At 33.5% G+C, this 18088-nt stretch overlaps 1 protein-coding gene across 2 annotated transcripts in view; it reads left to right on the top strand.

Moving 5' to 3' along the window:
- The first annotated feature begins 274 nt into the window (after nucleotides 1-274).
- The window catches only part of LOC110666948 (probable cyclic nucleotide-gated ion channel 20, chloroplastic), a 56362-nt gene continuing 38548 nt past the window's right edge, over nucleotides 275-18088 (top strand). Inside the window, exons 1-5 of one of the 2 annotated variants that reach the window (XM_021827729.2) lie at nucleotides 275-561; nucleotides 1503-2027; nucleotides 2482-2673; nucleotides 12841-12939; nucleotides 15923-16060. In XM_021827729.2, the coding sequence (XP_021683421.2) occupies nucleotides 1518-2027; nucleotides 2482-2673; nucleotides 12841-12939; nucleotides 15923-16060 (939 nt within the window). In that variant the 5' untranslated portion in view covers nucleotides 275-561; nucleotides 1503-1517. The remainder of the gene's footprint in view (nucleotides 562-1502; nucleotides 2028-2481; nucleotides 2674-12840; nucleotides 12940-15922; nucleotides 16061-18088) is intronic. The other variant, XM_021827661.2, reaches the window with a different exon arrangement.

Raw genomic sequence — 18088 nt, forward strand, 5'->3', positions numbered from 1 at the left:
ATTAATGGCATAGTACAGTAAATTCGTTTTCAAAAAGTTGGATTGTAATTGTTAAAAAAAATATATGGTAAAATTGTAAAAATTATGAGAGGTTGAAATATTTTTTTACTTTTTCTTTTGATATATCACATATAAATTATAAATAAAAATATTTTTAACATAGAATAGATATTGTAAGGTCGTCTAACCTAAATTGGTCCAGTCCAGTAGGTATGCGTGACAATGACAATCTTCGGTGGATCAAGACCCAGTCCCTCAATCCTTAAAATAATAATAATAAAAAAAATTCTGGGGTCTGGCCGGCGGAGTCTTACATACGGATATTGTTACTTTAAGGTCCGTGGCTTCTATGAAAGTCCCAGTGGAAATTATAGAAAATCCAAATGATAGTTGGAAGTATAGCAGCCACACGCAGCACCAAGCTTGACTGACTTTTCAAAGTCTTTGCTTTGCTTTTCTCTCTCAATTTCTTCTTTAGTCTCTTCTTCAAAGTCTGCATGGCTGGTTGATGCTCTTTCCCTGCTTTTCTCTGCTTGGGAATTTCGCAACTCCAACTTACCGGTTTGTGTCTCTTTACATTTTCATCCTCTCTTTTGGGTTCTTATCTCGTTCGTGTTTGTGTGTGTGCGTGTGTGTGGATGATTGGAATTTGGATATTACTACTGAATTGGGTTAGCAATTAGCTTTGTTTCCCCCTTGGGTTCTTAACTGACTTTTGTCATTGTTGAATTCCCATTCTAAGTCAGACCGTGCTTGTGTTTTGCTCAAATGTGCCTATACAATGGCTTTGATTGAAAGAGTAATTAGCTACAGATGAGGAGTGTGGTTGGCTTTACCCAATGAATCAGCTCTCATTAACCAATTAGGTTGCAGTGGTGTTTTCTTTGAATGGGTCTTATAACTAGTGAATTCCCATGTATTGAGATTGGAATTGGGTTGTCTACCATGTTAACATCCTTGATTGAACCAATCTTTGGCCTGAGCACTAGCAGTATTGCTAGTTCTTCAGTCTTAACCTTATGCCCTTTGTTCAAATGCTAGATCAATAGGCATGTCATCACAAAATCTCTCGATTCAATCTTCTAATATTATGATTTGTTATGCAGACAGGTAAGCAATAGCAAGAGTGGAGGATTTATGCTTAAAATGTCACTTGAATTAATATCTGATGCATTATTTGTGTTTATATGCATTCATTCCATACAAATTGTCCAGTAAATAGTTTTGATCTTTTGGTAACTAATTTCGTGTTTCAAAATCCTCCATGGGATGGGATAGGGCATTGTCTTTTCCATGATCTCTTATTGTTATGCCTTTGTGGAAATTTTACTCATATTGGAGCTTTAAAGCTTTGTGAGTCTACTTTTTTCAGTTTTTATTTAATTTTTTTCGCTAGTCAGTCTTTTTTTAACAAATTTTTCTTTTGTTTAAATAATCACTTGATAATTATTTATAATTTTATTTATCTTAAATATCAAGTTTTTTTAATGTTCCTTCTCTAGGTCTTGTTTATTGAAATGGCTAGTAATGACAAGGATAAGGTGCCCATGCTGTCAGATGTGCATCCCCAATTATTGGATGAAAATGTGGATTCTCGATATCAGGCATTTACTTCCAGGAATAGGAGTGTGTCAATTTCTATTCCTACAAATTCCATGGAGTCCTATGAAAATGAAGCCAACCTTGTTGGCTATACTGGTCCATTACGTAGTGAAAGAAGAGCTCCATTGATACAGATGAGTGGCCCAATCTATACCAATCGTAAAGCTGAAAACGTTTTTCAATTAAATCCTGGCGTAACAGGTCGCAAAATAGTAGAACCCAAGGCTGAAAAATTTCCATCTTTTAATGGGATGGATCAGCGTGAATGGAGAGATGACAACTATGCTGGTAAAAATGAACATTTATTGAGGTCTGGCCAATTGGGAGTGTGCAATGATCCTTATTGCACAACATGCCCAACATATTACAATTTCAAACCAGCGCAGCAGAAACATTCAAAAGCTTCAGCTATGTTTGACTCCAAGGTGAACCTTTTATTTTATTTTCCTTTTTAATTTTGCTTTAAGAAAGAAACTACCAATTTTCTCCAGTTGGTAGTTTTTTTCATTCTATCCATATGACTATAAATGCAAATCTCTCTATTTCTTGGCTGCATTATTACTGTTCTTCCAAAAGTTCTTTTTTTTTTTTTTGAAATTTTTTTTGAAAAAAATTTAATTATCTACCACTATGATATTTCTTTTTAATTGCATGTCATGTCTCTTTTATACTTCTATAAGAGGAGATGTACTCTTTGTATCGAATGATTGGGTCATATTTCTTGAACTAATTAGCTTGATGCTGTAAGAAATCTATTGTATGGTTGCTAGATCATAGGTTTGTTGCGTCCATTGTTCCTATGCTTTATTTCCTAGAATGACAATTTCGCAACTACACTAACATGCTCTTGCATTCTCTTGTTCTGGCTCTTCTTTTCAGTTCCATAATGCTCTTTATGGGGATGCTAAAGGTTGGGCAAGAAAATTTGTATCTTTTCTAAATCCATATATTCCTGGAGTTATCAATCCTCATACTAAAGTTGTTCAACAGTGGAACAAATTTTTTGTCATTTCTTGTTTGGTGGCAATTTTTGTGGACCCCCTGTTTTTCTTCTTGCTGTCTGTGCAAAAGGTAAGGCTTTATTTGTTTTTAGTCTTGGAATAAGGTGGCAATTAAATTATAAAGTTTGTGCATTGTGCTTTGACAGTAATTGAACTCAATATTTCTCTGTATATTGAATTGAATTAAAGAAACATGGTACATTGGTGTATATATACAGCAAAGAGAAGTCCTTCCTAGGTAACTTTCTAATTCTATTTTAGCTAACTTCCTAACAAATCAATAAAAATTAATACTGATTAAAACAAATAAAAATCTAATCCCTAAAAAAGTAAATATTACATAGCTGTACACGTGGATCCCTAAAAATTAGGGATTACATTAGCTGTACGGTATTTCCCCCACTCCCCCTCAAGTGCGTGAATGGATATCATCCATTCCAATCTTTCTGGTTAACCTCTGAAATCCAGCACTAGACAGCCTTTTAGTGAGCACATTTGCAAGTTGATCATCAGTAGGAATGAAAGGAGTACAAATTAAGCCACTATCCAGCTTCTCTTTAACAAACCGCGTATCTACTTCAATGTGTTTTGTATGGTCATGTTGCACTGGATTTTGTGCAATATTGATGGCTGATTTATTGTCACAATAAAGCTTCATTGGACCTTCCCACCCAGGGGTGGCCATGGTTCAGAAACCGTCGGTTACGGTTCTTAAACCGCCGCCTCAGGTTCAATGAAATCATGAACCTGAACCAAACCGCTATGGGACGGTTTGAAAGACGGTTTATGAATTGCCGATTTTGGTTTGAGCCCCGATTTAAAATAGTTTGAAGGGCGGTTCGAAAAAGGACAGTTCAAGACAGTTTGGAGGATGGTTTGGAAGCAGTTTAAGGGCGGTTTCAGAGCGATTTAGACGAAAAAATTAGAGAAAAATTTTATTAATCTAGAATTTAAGTAATATTTGTAAAAATATTTTAATTTTTCTTAGAAATCTTCCAATCAAGATAAAATAAGAAAAAAAAGAATGAAAATAACTTATTTTTATGAAAAATTTAATAAGTAAAGATTTAAACTCATTAAAAAACTAGAGATGAAATTAATTTTTTTTAAAGAAATTGGAAAAAAAATGCATGAACTTAATTTTGCCTATGTATCTTTTTACGATTTAGAGGAATTAAAATTTTCAGTTATATTACTTGCCCTTTTTTTTTTTAAATTATATGATAATTGATAATTAAAAAATATAAAAGAGAAAAAAAAATTAAAATAGAGGGTATTGAAAGTGCTCTAGAGTCAAAGGGTTTTAAGTTAAGTAGAACGAAGACAGAATACATGCATTGCAAGTTCAGTGAAGGCCAAACTGGTGATAGGGAAGGAGTTAGTTTGAATGGGGTGGTACTGTCCCAAAGTAATCACTTTAAATATCTAGGCTCAGTCCTTCAAGTAGATGGGGGATGTGAGGAGGATGTTAGTCATAGGATTAAAGCCGGATGGTTGAAGTGGAGACGTGCCACGGGAGTTTTATGTGATCGTAAGATTCCCAATAAATTAAAAGGAAAATTTTACCGTACTGCCATACGACCGGCTATGTTATATGGTAGTGAGTGTTGGGCACTGAAAGAGTCGTATGCATCTAAGATAAGAGTTACAGAGATGAGAATGTTAAGGTGGATGAGTGGCCATACTAGACTAGATAAAGTCCGTAATGAGAGTATCAGAGAAAAGGTAGGAGTGATGCCAATTGAAGATAAGTTGAGAGAAGGGAGATTGAGGTGGTTTGGTCATGTGAAGCGTAGACATACGGAGGCTCCAGTTAGACAAGTAGAGCACATTAGGTTAGAGGATAGAAAGAAAAAAAGGGGTAGACCTAAATTAACTTGCAGGAGAGTAGTACAACATGACTTAGAAACATTACACATTTCTGAGGATTTAACCCAAAATCGTTCAGAGTGGAAAAAGCGAATCCATATAGCCGACCCCAAATTTTTGGGATAAAGGCTTAGTTGAGTTGAGTTGAGTTGAGAGGGTATTGAAAATTTTATTGAGGATATAAAATAATAACAGAGTAATTGGGATAGTATTAAAACTTTCAGTGAGCATATAAAATAATAAAGTAGGGGAATTGTGAGAGTACTGAGAATTAAAGGAGTATAGAAAATAATCGTTTAGAAAATTTGAGAGAAATTGAAAGAGTATTAAGAATTAAAGAGAGTGCAAAGAATAATTGTGTAGAGAATTAATGATATATATATATATATATATATATATATATATATATAATGAATTAGGAGTGGGGTGAGGTATTTATTGAATTCTTTTGTATTTAAATCACCGGTTTAGTCCGGTTTGAAATCGTCAGTTCTATTCGGTTCGAAACCACCGGTTCACGGTTCTTGAAAATTATAAACCTGAACCAAACCGTAGAAGGACGGTTTCAATCCTGTTCGAAGCCGGTTTCAGTCTGGTTTTGACTGAACTGGTTCCGGTTCAATTCCGATTCGAAACGAGACTGTGGCCACTCCTATTCCCACCTAACCTTTAGTTCTTCTAACATTATTTTTATGCATAATAGTTCGCAGATCCCAAGTGCCATTGCTTTGAATTCGGCTTCTGCACTAGACCTGACAACCACATGCTGCTTTTTGCTTCTCCAAGTTACAAGATCACCCTTTAAAAAGGTGCAATAACCTGATGTAGATTTTCTATCAACTATGGATCCTGCATAATTAGCATTTGTATAGGCTTCAAGAGTCACTCCTCCTTTCTTGAATATAATTCCTCTTTCTAGTGTACCTTTCAAATACCGTAGTATTCTGTACACTACTTTGAGATGTGATTCTTTGGGGTTGTGCATGAATTGACTGACAATACTAATAGCGTAAGCTATATCAGGCCTTGTATGAGATAAATAAATTAACTTCCCCACAAGTCTTTGATAAAAACTTTTATCCATCATTATAAACTCTGGAACATCACAAAGTTTATGGTTTGACTCTATTGGTGTCTCTACAGGTTTACATCCCATCTTACCTGTTTCAGCCAATAATTCTATCACATTTGTTGTGATATAAAAATCCCTTGCCGAGAATGAGCTACTTCAATACCTAGAAAATATTATAGTTTACCTAACTCTTTAATTTTAAACTCCTTCACCAACTATCTCTTCAAGTCCTCTATTCCCTCTGAGTCATCACCTGTTACTATAATGTCATCCACATAAACCAACAATATTGTCACTGCCCCTGAGGCCAAATGTTTCATGAATAAAGTATGATCTCCTTAGCTTTATTTATACCCCATGTCTACCATAACTTTGGTCAATCTCTCAAACCAAGCTCTTGGGGATTGTTTAAATCCATACAATGCCTTTTTTAACTTACACACCACTCCTTTTTCTGTATTCGAGGCAAACCACCCATGGGGAATCTCCATATAGATCTCCTCCTCAATATCTCCATGTAAAAAGGGGTCCTTGACATCAAACTATTCTAACTTCGTACCAAAATTTACAGCCAGGGATATTAAGATTCTTACCGTGTTCATCTTAGCAATAGGAGCAAAAGTCTCCAAATAGTCTTTGCCATAGATCTGAGTATACCCTTAGGCAACTAACCTTGCCTTATACCTTTTCAAGATGCCATCTGAGTTGTATTTGACTGTGAACACCTATCTACATCCAACTGGTTTCTTCCCTTGTGCCAAGTCTTGTTTTTCTCAAGAGCTTCCATCTCAACCTTCATTGCAGCTTTCCAATTCTCATTTCCTAATGCTTCGGATGATGTTTTTGGGGTAGGAATTGTATTTAGGCTAGTAAGAAAGGTCCTATGGTTATGAAAAAGATTCTTATATGACATGAACAAATACATAGGATATTTAGTACAAGTTCTGGTTCCCTTTCGCAGAGCAATAGCAATATCTAAATCTTTTTGTTCAATTGTTTCAGTGATGTTATCATTTGGAGAAGTACTTACCTCGAAACTATCAAGATCAAAATTGGATTATTGGACTGGCATAGATTTGGAGATTGTTGTTTTTCCTTTCCTTGAATAAACTTGGAATGGACAAGTAGAGTCTTGAGTTTGCTTCCACTATAATTTTCCTTGTGACTTTGGTGTATGGGGCTCGGCTTCTAATATCAAATTGGACTCAAATAGTGTATGTTGCAGATTTTTTGGCCGTAAATCTGACTCAGAATGATGACAGGTAGTAGCTGGAAACTCAAGGAGAAAAAGTTCCCTGTCCTTATCTTCTATGAAAGATTTCTCCCCCTGATGATGAGAATTATGAAAGTAATAATCTTGTTCAACAAAGGTAACATCAAAAAACACAAAATTTCATTGTAGGAGGATGATAACATTTGTAACCTTTTTGGGTGAAAGAATAGCCAACGAATACACATTTGAGGGCTCGAGGGTCAAGTTTACTTCTGTTTTGAGAATGCACATGAACAAAGGCAACACATCCAAATATATTTGGAACAAGATTATTTGATGCCTTAAAGTCTTGAAAAAAATGTGTGAGAACCTGCATTGGACTTTTTTGAAGCCAAGAACTCTTGTAGAAAGCTTATTGATGAGGTGGGCAGCCTTTAAAACAGTTTCCCCCAATATTGTTTTGGAACTTTTTTTGAAACAAGAAGGCTCTTGTAGTGACTAAAAGGTGATCATTTTTTCGTTTGGCTACCCAATTTTATTAAGGTGTGTTAATACATGAAGACTTATGTATGATGCCCTTTTTGTGGAAATAGGAAGATAGGAATTGATTAAAAAAAATCTTTTGCATTGTCAGATCGAAATCGTTTTATCCCAACCCCAATTTGAGTTTTGATCATGTCATAAAAGATTGGAGATATGGAACTCACATCAAATTTGTTTTTTAATAGAAAGATCCAAGACATACGAGTGTAATCATCAATGAATGAAACAAACCACCGTGCTCCAAAAATGTTAGCAATAGTGGAAGGACCCCAAGTGTCACTATGAATCAAAGTAAATGGAACTAATGTTCTCTTTGTGCTTATTTGAAAAGAAGCACATTTGTGCTTAGCAAGTTCACTTACATCACAATGAAAATTTCAATGGCTAAACCTTTGAATAGTGAATTAAACATTACTTTGATAACATTAAAAGACAGGTGACCAAGACGAAGGTGTTGAAGCCAGATTTTGTCTGTATTGGATTTGGATGACTCGGAAAGGAATGATAATGATGACAAACTCTTAACTCTACTTTGTCCATTTGATACTTCAACATATGACGCAGCGTCAAGTTCAAATAGAAACACACTCTATACACAAAAGTGAAAAAATAGAGAAAATTCTCTGCAGTATTTTTATTGATAACAATTTGTCTCCCGAAATACATAAAAATAAGGGTGTTTATAATATTTTTTAGACTTCTAAACCTAATAAGAATATGAAACTAAATAGGAAATTTAGATAAACTAAAATACAATGGTAAATCCTAAATAAAATAGGAAGAAATCCAAATCATAAGGTAGGAAACATTAATAAGTCCTGAATAGAGTATGAGACTTCCTAATTAATTTTATATAATGTTTACCGTTGTTGGAAGTCTTCGTAAGACATTCTAGATAAATTAGGACTATTAAAAATTAAAATTAGTTAAAAAAAAACGTTCTACCTTGTTGTTCAAGCCCCGCATCATACACCCTCACTTAAAAAAAAAAAATCATCTTTGAGTTGAAATAACTTGCAATGATCCAAAAATACATCCATAACAACTCTAGCGCCATTTTCGCCACTTGGAATAAATCCTTCCTCGAAATTTGAAGTGGAAGAGAATGAGAATCTTCATTGAAAATGTACATCATATAGCTTCTTTTGTTGAGGTAGTCAATGGAGAATTGAACAATATTGAATTTATTAACTTCGCCTCTGCCTTTGTCTTCTCAAAACACCTGGACAAATAAAATCAATAGAAACAATAGGACATAATGGGTTAATTAATTTTTCTTTTGGAATCACCATGGTTTGAGGCGGTACAACCAAGGCTCCAATTGTAACCTCAAGTTATTCTCTTCCCAATTCTTTATGAATATTTGATGACTTTTCCTCAACCTTTATCAAGAACATCAACTTCCTTCCTATGGATTCTTCAGAATCAAAATCATCATCCTCATCCTCAACTTCTTCAGGTTCACAACAAATTTCCCTTTGTTTTTCAATAAAGTTCACAGTTTTCCTCCTTGGACATTTGTTTGACCAATAACCCTCCTCATTGCATTTATAACATTTAATAGGAGCTGGTTTAGCCTAGGGATTTTTACCTTTTGAGGGATTGGAACTTGATACCTGATCAACTCCAACTGTTGGATTTTCGTTGCTTGTCTTCTTCCCCTTGGCAACATTAGGAGCACTATGAGAACCTTCCTCTTCTTTTTTCCCAATTACAGGTCGTTCATTGTCCTCATCATATCTTGGATAAGAATCATGGCGCACTCTTTCATACTTTATCATCTTCGCCTTTAATGCCATATTCTTTACCTCGGATAAAGTTCTTAACAATTATACACCGATTCGATCCTTGATTGCGGGTCTTAATCCTTCCAAATACCTTGCAACTTGATGCCCCTCGAATTCTTGGAGATTATTCCTTTCGGCTAATCTCATGAACTCGGGAGGGTACTTATGGATTGTATGACTTCCTTGTTGATACTGTCGGTACTTTTGGAAGAGAATTTGCTTATAATCCGGTAGTAAGAGTTCTTGTTGCAATAGGTACTTCATTCTAAACCATGTATAAACCGGACCTTAGCCTTCTTTCTCCCTTCTAGCTTGCAACCTTTCCCACCAAGTAGAAGCACCACCTTTGAGTTGGCATGCGACTAATTTAACTCACCTTTTCAGTGCCATCTCCATGTAATCAAAGAACCTCTCCACATCTGCTATCTAATCCAAAAATTTTTCAATATTAAAATTCCCATTAAAGTTGGGAATATCTACTTTTAATCGGAATTCTTTACTTCCCCTCTCATCATATCCACGAACACCTCTTCTCCCATAATTACCTTGCTGCCAATGCCTAGGGTAATCATGGGGATCATACACGTCCTCCTCTTCTGAGTCTTCATCATAGACATATTGCCCATGAGTTGGAATTGGTCGGTAAATAGGGTCACCATGAGCTGCACTATCTTTTAGCCTTCTATTTCCCACCCGATCCCTATTTGCATTGGTTTCTAAAGTGCAAAGACGGCCCACAATTTCTTCGAGACGTCTTTCTATACGCCCGAATCTGCGGTCCACTCGTTGCTCTATGTGTTGTTCCAAACGTTGCAACGTGTCATCCCTTGGTTCAAGGGCTTTAGCTCCTTGATCACCATCACGAGAACCATTGTCTTCGTCACCTCCATCAAGGTCAGCCATTTTGATTGGGGTGATCTTCCCTGCTTTGATATCATCTAACGCAGCGTGAAACTCAAATAGAAATACACTCTATACACAAGATTGAAAAAATAGAGAAAATTCTTTGCAGTATTTTTTATTGATAACAATCTGTCTCTAAAATACATAAAATCTGGAAGTGTTCATAAAACATCCTAGATAAAGTAGGACTGTTGGAAATTAAAATTAGTTAAAAAAAATGTTCTGCCTTGTTGTTTAAGCCCCGCATCAACATAGAAAAGGCCATCCCTTTCCCTAGCATGTCCAATCATCCTCTTCGTGCCCTATTCCTAAAATACACAATGGGATGGGGGTAAAAATTCACACTGCAATTAGAATCAGTGGCTAATTTTTGGATTGACACAAGATTGGTGCATAGTTTTGGGACATGAAGCACATTCTTAAGTGTAAGGTAGTCACTCAAAGAAACATCTCCTATACTAGCCACAGTGTAATTGATCCATCAGCTATGGTTATTTTTCTATTACTAGAACAAGGAGTGTATGAAATAAATTTGTGTGAGGAGTGGGTCATGTGATCTGTAGCTCCCGAGTCGATGATCCAAGAGTTTGAGGAGATATTATCCGAAGTATTAGAAATATGAGGAGAAAACATGAGAAGGTTGAGAAGAAATACTTGAGACCACCTAGGCACTAGTACTTGTTGTAGGCTACTTTTGTAATGTTTCTAATTGACCCCTTAATTTCTCAATCTCTTCTTTGTTGAAATCAGCATGTGGAGGGTCCTCACTACTTGAATGTATGTTTGCCATTTGTGCCCGTCCTTGTCCTTTTGATTGTCCACCCTTCTCTAACCATGTTTTATTCAGGGCCTGAGGCTTGCCATGGAGCTTTCAGCACTTTTCCTTAGCATGACAGGATTTTTTTTGTAGTATGTACACCACAAAGAGTCCTTGTTGAATGGTTTTGACAAGTCTGTTTGCCCACTGCCCTCACCATCATGCTGTTCAGAGCTATAATTCTTCGTAGTAGTGTTCTTAGACACCAAGGCAGAGCTTTCCAGTGTATGTGTTTCAATCGTAACTCCCCTTCTTCCTTCCTTAGCAAGAAAAATTGCTATTGCCTCACTCAAGGATGGAAACTCTTCTTTTCCAAGTATTTGTACTCTTACAGCATCAAACTCGATGTTCAATCCTACAAGAAAGTCATAAATCCAATCTTTTTCAACAAATTTTTTAAGAATGGCTGCATCCTTGCTGCATTTCATTTGAATGCATTGATAATGATCCACCTCGTGCCATAAACTCTTTAAGAAAGTATTCTATGACTGATCAATTTCCTTGTTTGATGGCTAAGATTTGGGTCTTAATCTCATAAATTTGTACATCATCATGAACTTTTGAATAGGTCTGTTTAACAGCTTCCCATATATCTTTGGCTGTGCTGAGAAACATGCATATATCACTGATTTCTGGCAACATAGAGTTCCACAAACAGTACATTACCATAGAGTCTTGTTCATCCCAAGCATCAAATTTAGGATCCTTTGGGTCTGGACCAGCACTAAGCAAATGGCTCAGTTTCCCTTTTCCTTTCAAAAAAGTCCGAACCAATTGAGACCACTTCAAAAAATTTTTCGTATTCAACCTATGTGCTGCCTGAATATTCTGCAGTTCTCCTGTTGATGCAGAATTGTTGTTGCTGATCAAAGTAGCTGCAGAGGTGTTGCTGGTTTCTGTGACTTCTGACATAACTGATTGGCTGAAGAAATCAGAAGCTATACAGAGGGAAAAAGAGGTTCACAGACTCTGTTTTGTAACAGAAAAACAGGGATCAACAGGCTCTGTTTAGCAAAGAAAAAAACAGAGATTCACAAACTCTGTTTTGGAAAAAAAAAAAAGAATAGGGATCAACGGGCAATGAAGACCACTGATAGTGAACCGCCAAAAAAAAAATGCCTAAGGCTCTGATGCCATGATAGAAATTGAACTCAATATTTATGTGTATATTGAATTGAATTAAAAGAAACATGGTACATTGATGATGCGTCCCACATTGGTTCTCTAGGAAGGTCTTGGGTATTATATATATATGGGTTTGCAAACCTTCCTTTGTGATTTGAGGTGGAGTTAGGCAGGTTCATATCAATTGGTATATATACAGCAAAGAGAAGTCTATCCTAGTCTTCCTGATTCTATTCTAGGTAACTTCCTAACAAATCAATAGAAATTAATATTGATTAAAACAAATAAAAATCTAATCCCAAAAAAATTAGATATTACATAGCTGTACACATAAATCCCTAAAAGTTAGGGATTACATTAGTTGTACACATAGCTGTACAGTATTTCCCTACACCTTTTAAGTATAGTTCTGACTATATACTTTCAGCAACCTTTCAAATAAGTTTGTAGAACATAAAATGGAACTTTTTTATGCAATAATTTGGTGGTTTTTTTTTTCTTTTTTATTGAGTTCAGCATTGATTCTTGTATATGTTTGTGTGAATTTTGAACATGGTAAAATCTAACTGTGTTGCTGTGACAGACCTATGGTTGGCTTTTTCTATATCATGGGGTATTACCATAAGTTTTCTTTGTAGGGAAAGATGAAAAAGAAAAGAATAGTGGTTTATGGACCTTTGCTTCCATACATGAACTTTAGAGGTTTACTGTATTTTGTTTGTTGTTCTTGCTGCTGTTGCTTGTCTAGTTTTTCAATTTTTTTTGGTGCTTTCTACTTTTGATAGTTGGGGTGGGGGACTTTTGTTGTCTAGGCTTCGTGTGCTTTAGATGATATTCTCTTTTGTTCATTACTTCAGCTTTTTCTTTTTTCATTTTGGAAAGAATTTACCTATATTTTTTGGATGCAGGATTATAAGTGCATAGTCATTAACTGGCCCATGACTAAAACAATTGTAATTTTTAGGAGCTTGACTGATTTCGTATACTTGTTGAACATACTTCTTCAGGTAAACAACCCATGTAGCTCTTTCTATTAATCCTCTTCTTATTTATTTGTTTATTGGCAATTGGTAAAACTACAATGTGTACTTTATGCTAAGCAAATCTCATCATCTATCAACAACTTAGAGGTAACTTACTATTCCAACTTCATCCATATATTGTAACTGTTAGGAAAATCAACAAAGAGATGAAGTATAAATCCCATAAAAATAGTTGCACACTTGATTCACCTGATTGGATACTTGGTTTCTTCTGTGCTTGGAGTAATACTAATTATTTATTGTGCAAAAATAAAATACTTTACTAGAAAATTATAATTTGGAATAATGCTATTTTCAGCCTTGAACTTCAATTATTTTTATTGAGCCTTCCAACTGAAATTTATGAGTAGAAAATGGTCATTTTTATTTTATTAAGTTGAAATCGACGGCCAACGAATGTGGATTAATAAACAGGGAGGTTTCCATGTTCAACCGGACTTTTAACTGGGCTCTTCATTAGCAAAATGGCTGGTTTGGTTTGCCAACACTTATATGCCTGTTGAACTAGGTATTTGGAAGAGAAAAACACTATATTTCTACGTAAAAGACTTTGTACACTTCCTCCTATATATATACAATGATTCTAGATACAAAAGGAAATCTAGATACACTAGGAGACTAACATAAGAGGAAGAAAATAATTACAATTTACATACAAATTCTACAGGGACAGGGAATGAAAAACGGGATTCCAACATGGCCCTTAATTTTCTTGTGCATTGCTGATGTGGGACTTGTTCCCACAAGCCATATGTTCCAACATCTGTTTGATCACCTTTTAAAGCCCTATTATATAAAATGGTCTGTACTTCTTATTTTTTTTTTTAAACCCAATAAATAGTGGGCTTTTATTTAGGTTTATGTTTAGAGAGGTTATAAGTTTAATACAAAAACCATTTCACAGTTTATTTCTTTTAATTTTTTTATTTGGACCACTACCCTTCATAATTTTTCCAATATAAATTTTTAGATCTACAAGATTATTATAATATTAAGTTGATTTTTCTTTTATCTCTTTGTCTCTCTCTCTCTCTCTCTCCCATGCATTTATATCAACAAATCAGCACTAATTAAAAAAAAAAATCTAAAACAAATGGATGTGTTGGGAATTTTCTGTTTAGGTCTATAAAATTTTGTGAATTTTTCTATGAAATCTGAACCAAATATATTAATCAAAAGTGCCTTTTAATTGGACGCCTGATAATGTCCAACATGCCATTAGATCATGACTTTTTATTGAATTTGAATGCTTTTGTTATCGTTTTTCAATTAAATAATATTTAATTATAAATTAATTTTTTATTTAAATGGTTTTCATTTGTTTGTCTATATATAGTATGTCATATCAGATATTTGATACACATCAAGCACTCTTCTCTCACCAAGTATTTTCATTTCATCTAAATGCTCTCAATTTTTTTTTTGATTTGCACTTTTTTTTTATTTCTTTTAAAAGTTATTAGTTATCATTCTCAAAATTTATTTATTTAAATATATTTGATTAATATTTATTTAATTATTAATTTTTTTATAAATTTCTTATTTAATATTTCTTAAACTTTTGAATATTTTATTTCATTATAATTATATATCGAATGTAAATATAACTAATATTTTAATTATCCATATTTTATTATCATTAATTTTCAATAGAATTATTTTTAAATTTTAATTAAATATCTATATTTTCAATCATAAATAATCTCTCAACTATATTTTTATATAGAAGTAGAATTTCAAAGATAAAATTACAAATATGATTGCATCAAAATAATTTAGTTACAAATAAAGATGATTAAAAAAAAATTAAAGTTACAGTACTAAAATTATGGAATCCGTCTTTTAAAAAATAGTATGCATTTTTAATATTTATTATATTAATAGAAAATGATGATATTTTAAAATTTTAATTTTTATGAAATTTATTTATTTTATATTATAAATTTATATAAAGTGATAACTATTTTTTCAAAGAATTATTTTATAAAAATTATATCAGATTAATAAAAAAAAATTACGCTTAGATATAGTATTTTTAAAAAATAATATAATAGAATATGATCTTTAAATAATAATAATGTTATATATTATTATTATTATTATTAAAATTAAATAATTCAATTCATTATTAGTAATTTAATATTTTTTTATTATATTAATAACAAAAAAAAATTCTATTTATATATTTTTAAAATAATATTATTTTCTCATTAATCTAATATATTTTCTGTAATTTACAAAAAATAAATATTGATTTACATAAATTATGAGATAAAGTATAAAAATTTCATGAAATTTAAATTATTTTTTGAATAAAGTACTTTTATTACATTTTAAATGAAATAATCATTGAAATTACTATTAATATATTTATAAAAAGAATTAAATAGGCCTTTGAATTAATTACACCGTAAATTAATTAAAAATTTATTATTATAACAGGTAAAAATTTCTTCAAATTAAATTAAATATGAGAGAAATTTTAATTTAAAATTAATTTAATAGTAATAATTTATCTTATTTAAAATATAATTAAAATTAAATTAAAAAATAAAAATTATAAATTACCAATGCATAGCATGGGCATTATGCTAGTTTTTTTTTATTGTAGAGAACATTAGCTTGATTTATATTTCCCACTCTGTCTTAAATCAAGTTCTCTAACATCATGGACCCATATCATTACTTGCAATTATCTTAAATACAGTTGTTGCTGCAGTTAGTATTTCATGCAAAAATTATTTTCATGTGGTCTGAGTGTTCATCTATACATTATTTGATGAGTGAAGATGCTGTGCACTTATCTTCTCGTTTGTTCTTCATGATTTTATAACTGCTGCAGCCTCCATGCTTGTCCAAGTATTGTTATTCAAAACTAGGATGCCTAAGTGTAATTTTTTTATTGAGGAAATTAATTGCATAAATGTGATTTTATTTATTTTTGCAGTTTAGGTTGGCTTATGTGGCTCCTGAATCTAGAGTGGTTGGTGCTGGAGAATTAGTCGACCATCCAAAGAAAATTTCCATGAACTACCTCCGTGGTTATTTTTTTCTTGACTTATTTATTGTATTACCACTTCCTCAAGTAAGTTTATTTCTTTCTTCATCTTGCATGTTGACTTGCTGCTGCTTCTTTTTTCCCCCCATTTAGCTTTATGGTTCAAAATCTGGCATCTTTATGCCAACATTTAAAAATCCAGTATCTAATATCAGGTCTTAGGCTCTTGACTTGGGATTTGGAGATTAATTACACATATAAATTCCCTAAATGTTTAATCTTTATATTTGTTTCTTATGTCATTCAAAGATTAGAGAAGTAGCTAGAAAAGTAATTAGAGAGTTTAGAGGACATGGACTACCCTCAAAAGAGAGATGGTGGTGGAATGAGGAAGTACAAAAAGGTAGTGAAGAGAAAGAGAGAATGGTATAAGAAATTATCTAAGTGTGATAATAATGAGGCATATGAACAATACAAGATAGCAAAGAAAGAGATAAAAAAGACAGTTAATCAAGTAAGAGCGTAGGCCTTTGAAAAGTTATATGAGAAACTTAGAACTAAAGAAGGGGATAAAGATATTTATAAATTAGCAAGGAGGAGAGAAGAAATGTCAAGATCTTAATCAAGTTAGGTGCATTAAGGATAAAGAAGGAAAAGTGTTGGTGAAATATGAGGACATTAAAGAAAGATGGAGAAATTATTTTGATGATCTCTTTAATAATAGTCAAAGTAGTAATAGCGTGAATATAGACAGCAAAGCAGTAGAAAAGAATGTGAATTATGCTAGAAGAATTAGATCTTTAGAAGTAAAGGAAGCACTTAAGAGAATGAAAGTGGGTAAAGCATGTGGACCCAATAGAATACCAATTGAAGTGTGGAAGTGTTTGGGAGATATGGGAGTGGTATGATTAACTAAATTGTTTAATAAGATTCTAAACTCAAAGAAAATGCCTGATGAATGGAGGAGGAGTATTTTAGTATCTATTTTTAAAAATAAGGGAGACATACAGAGTTGCTCAAACTATAGGAGAATTAAACTCATGAGCCATACTATGAAGTTGTGAGAGAGAGTTGTGGAACATCGACTACTTCATGACACTTCTATCTCTCCCAATCAATTTGGCTTCATGCCCGATCGTTCAACTATGGAAGCGATCTTTCTCATTAGAAGCTTGATGGAGAAATATGGAGATGTGAAAAAAGATCTACACATGGTTTTTATTGATTTGGAGAAGGCTTATGATATAGTGTTCCAAGAGATGTCTTATGGAGAGTGTTAGAACAAAAAATGATATCTATTAGGTACATACAAGTGTTGAAAGATATGTATGAAGGAGCAACTACTATTGTGCGCACAGTGGGAGGGGACACGAGATTTTCCTATCTCAATTGGATTACACCAAGATTCAGCTGTAAGCTCTTACCTTTTTACATTAGTTTTAGATGAATTGACGAAACATATACAAGAGAGTATCCCTTGGTGCATGATGTTTGCAGATGATATAGTCCTGATAGATGAGATACGAGAAGGAGTCAATTGAAAGCTAGAGCTTTGGAGAAGTACTCTAGAGTCAAAGGGTTTTAAGTTAAGTAGAACGAAGACAGAATACATGCATTGCAAGTTCAGTGAAAGCCGAACTGGTGATAGGGAAGGAGTTAGTTTGGATGGAGTGGTACTGCCCCAAAGTAATCACTTTAAATATCTCGGCTCAATCCTTCAAGTAGATGGGGGGATGTGAGGAGAATATTAGTCATAGGATTAAAGCCGGATGGTGGAAGTGGAGAAGTGCTATGGGAGTTTTATGTGATTGCAAGATTCCCAATAAGTTAAAAGGAAAATTTTACCGTACAATCATACGACCGGCCATGTTATATGGTAGTGAGTGTTGGGCATTGAAGGAGTCGTATGTGTCTAAGATAAGAGTTGCGGAGATGAGAATGTTAAAGTGTATGAGTGGTCATACTAGACTAGATAAAATCCGTAATGAGAGTATTAGAAAAAAGGTAGGAGTAGTGCCAATTGAGGATAAGTTGAGAGAAGGGAGATTAAGGTGGTTTGGTCATGTGAAGCGTAGACATACGGAGGCTCAAGTAGAGCACATTAGGTTAGGGGAT

Source organism: Hevea brasiliensis, chromosome 16 (assembly GCF_030052815.1).
Source record: "Hevea brasiliensis isolate MT/VB/25A 57/8 chromosome 16, ASM3005281v1, whole genome shotgun sequence".
In the NCBI taxonomy this organism is placed as follows: domain Eukaryota; kingdom Viridiplantae; phylum Streptophyta; class Magnoliopsida; order Malpighiales; family Euphorbiaceae; genus Hevea; species Hevea brasiliensis.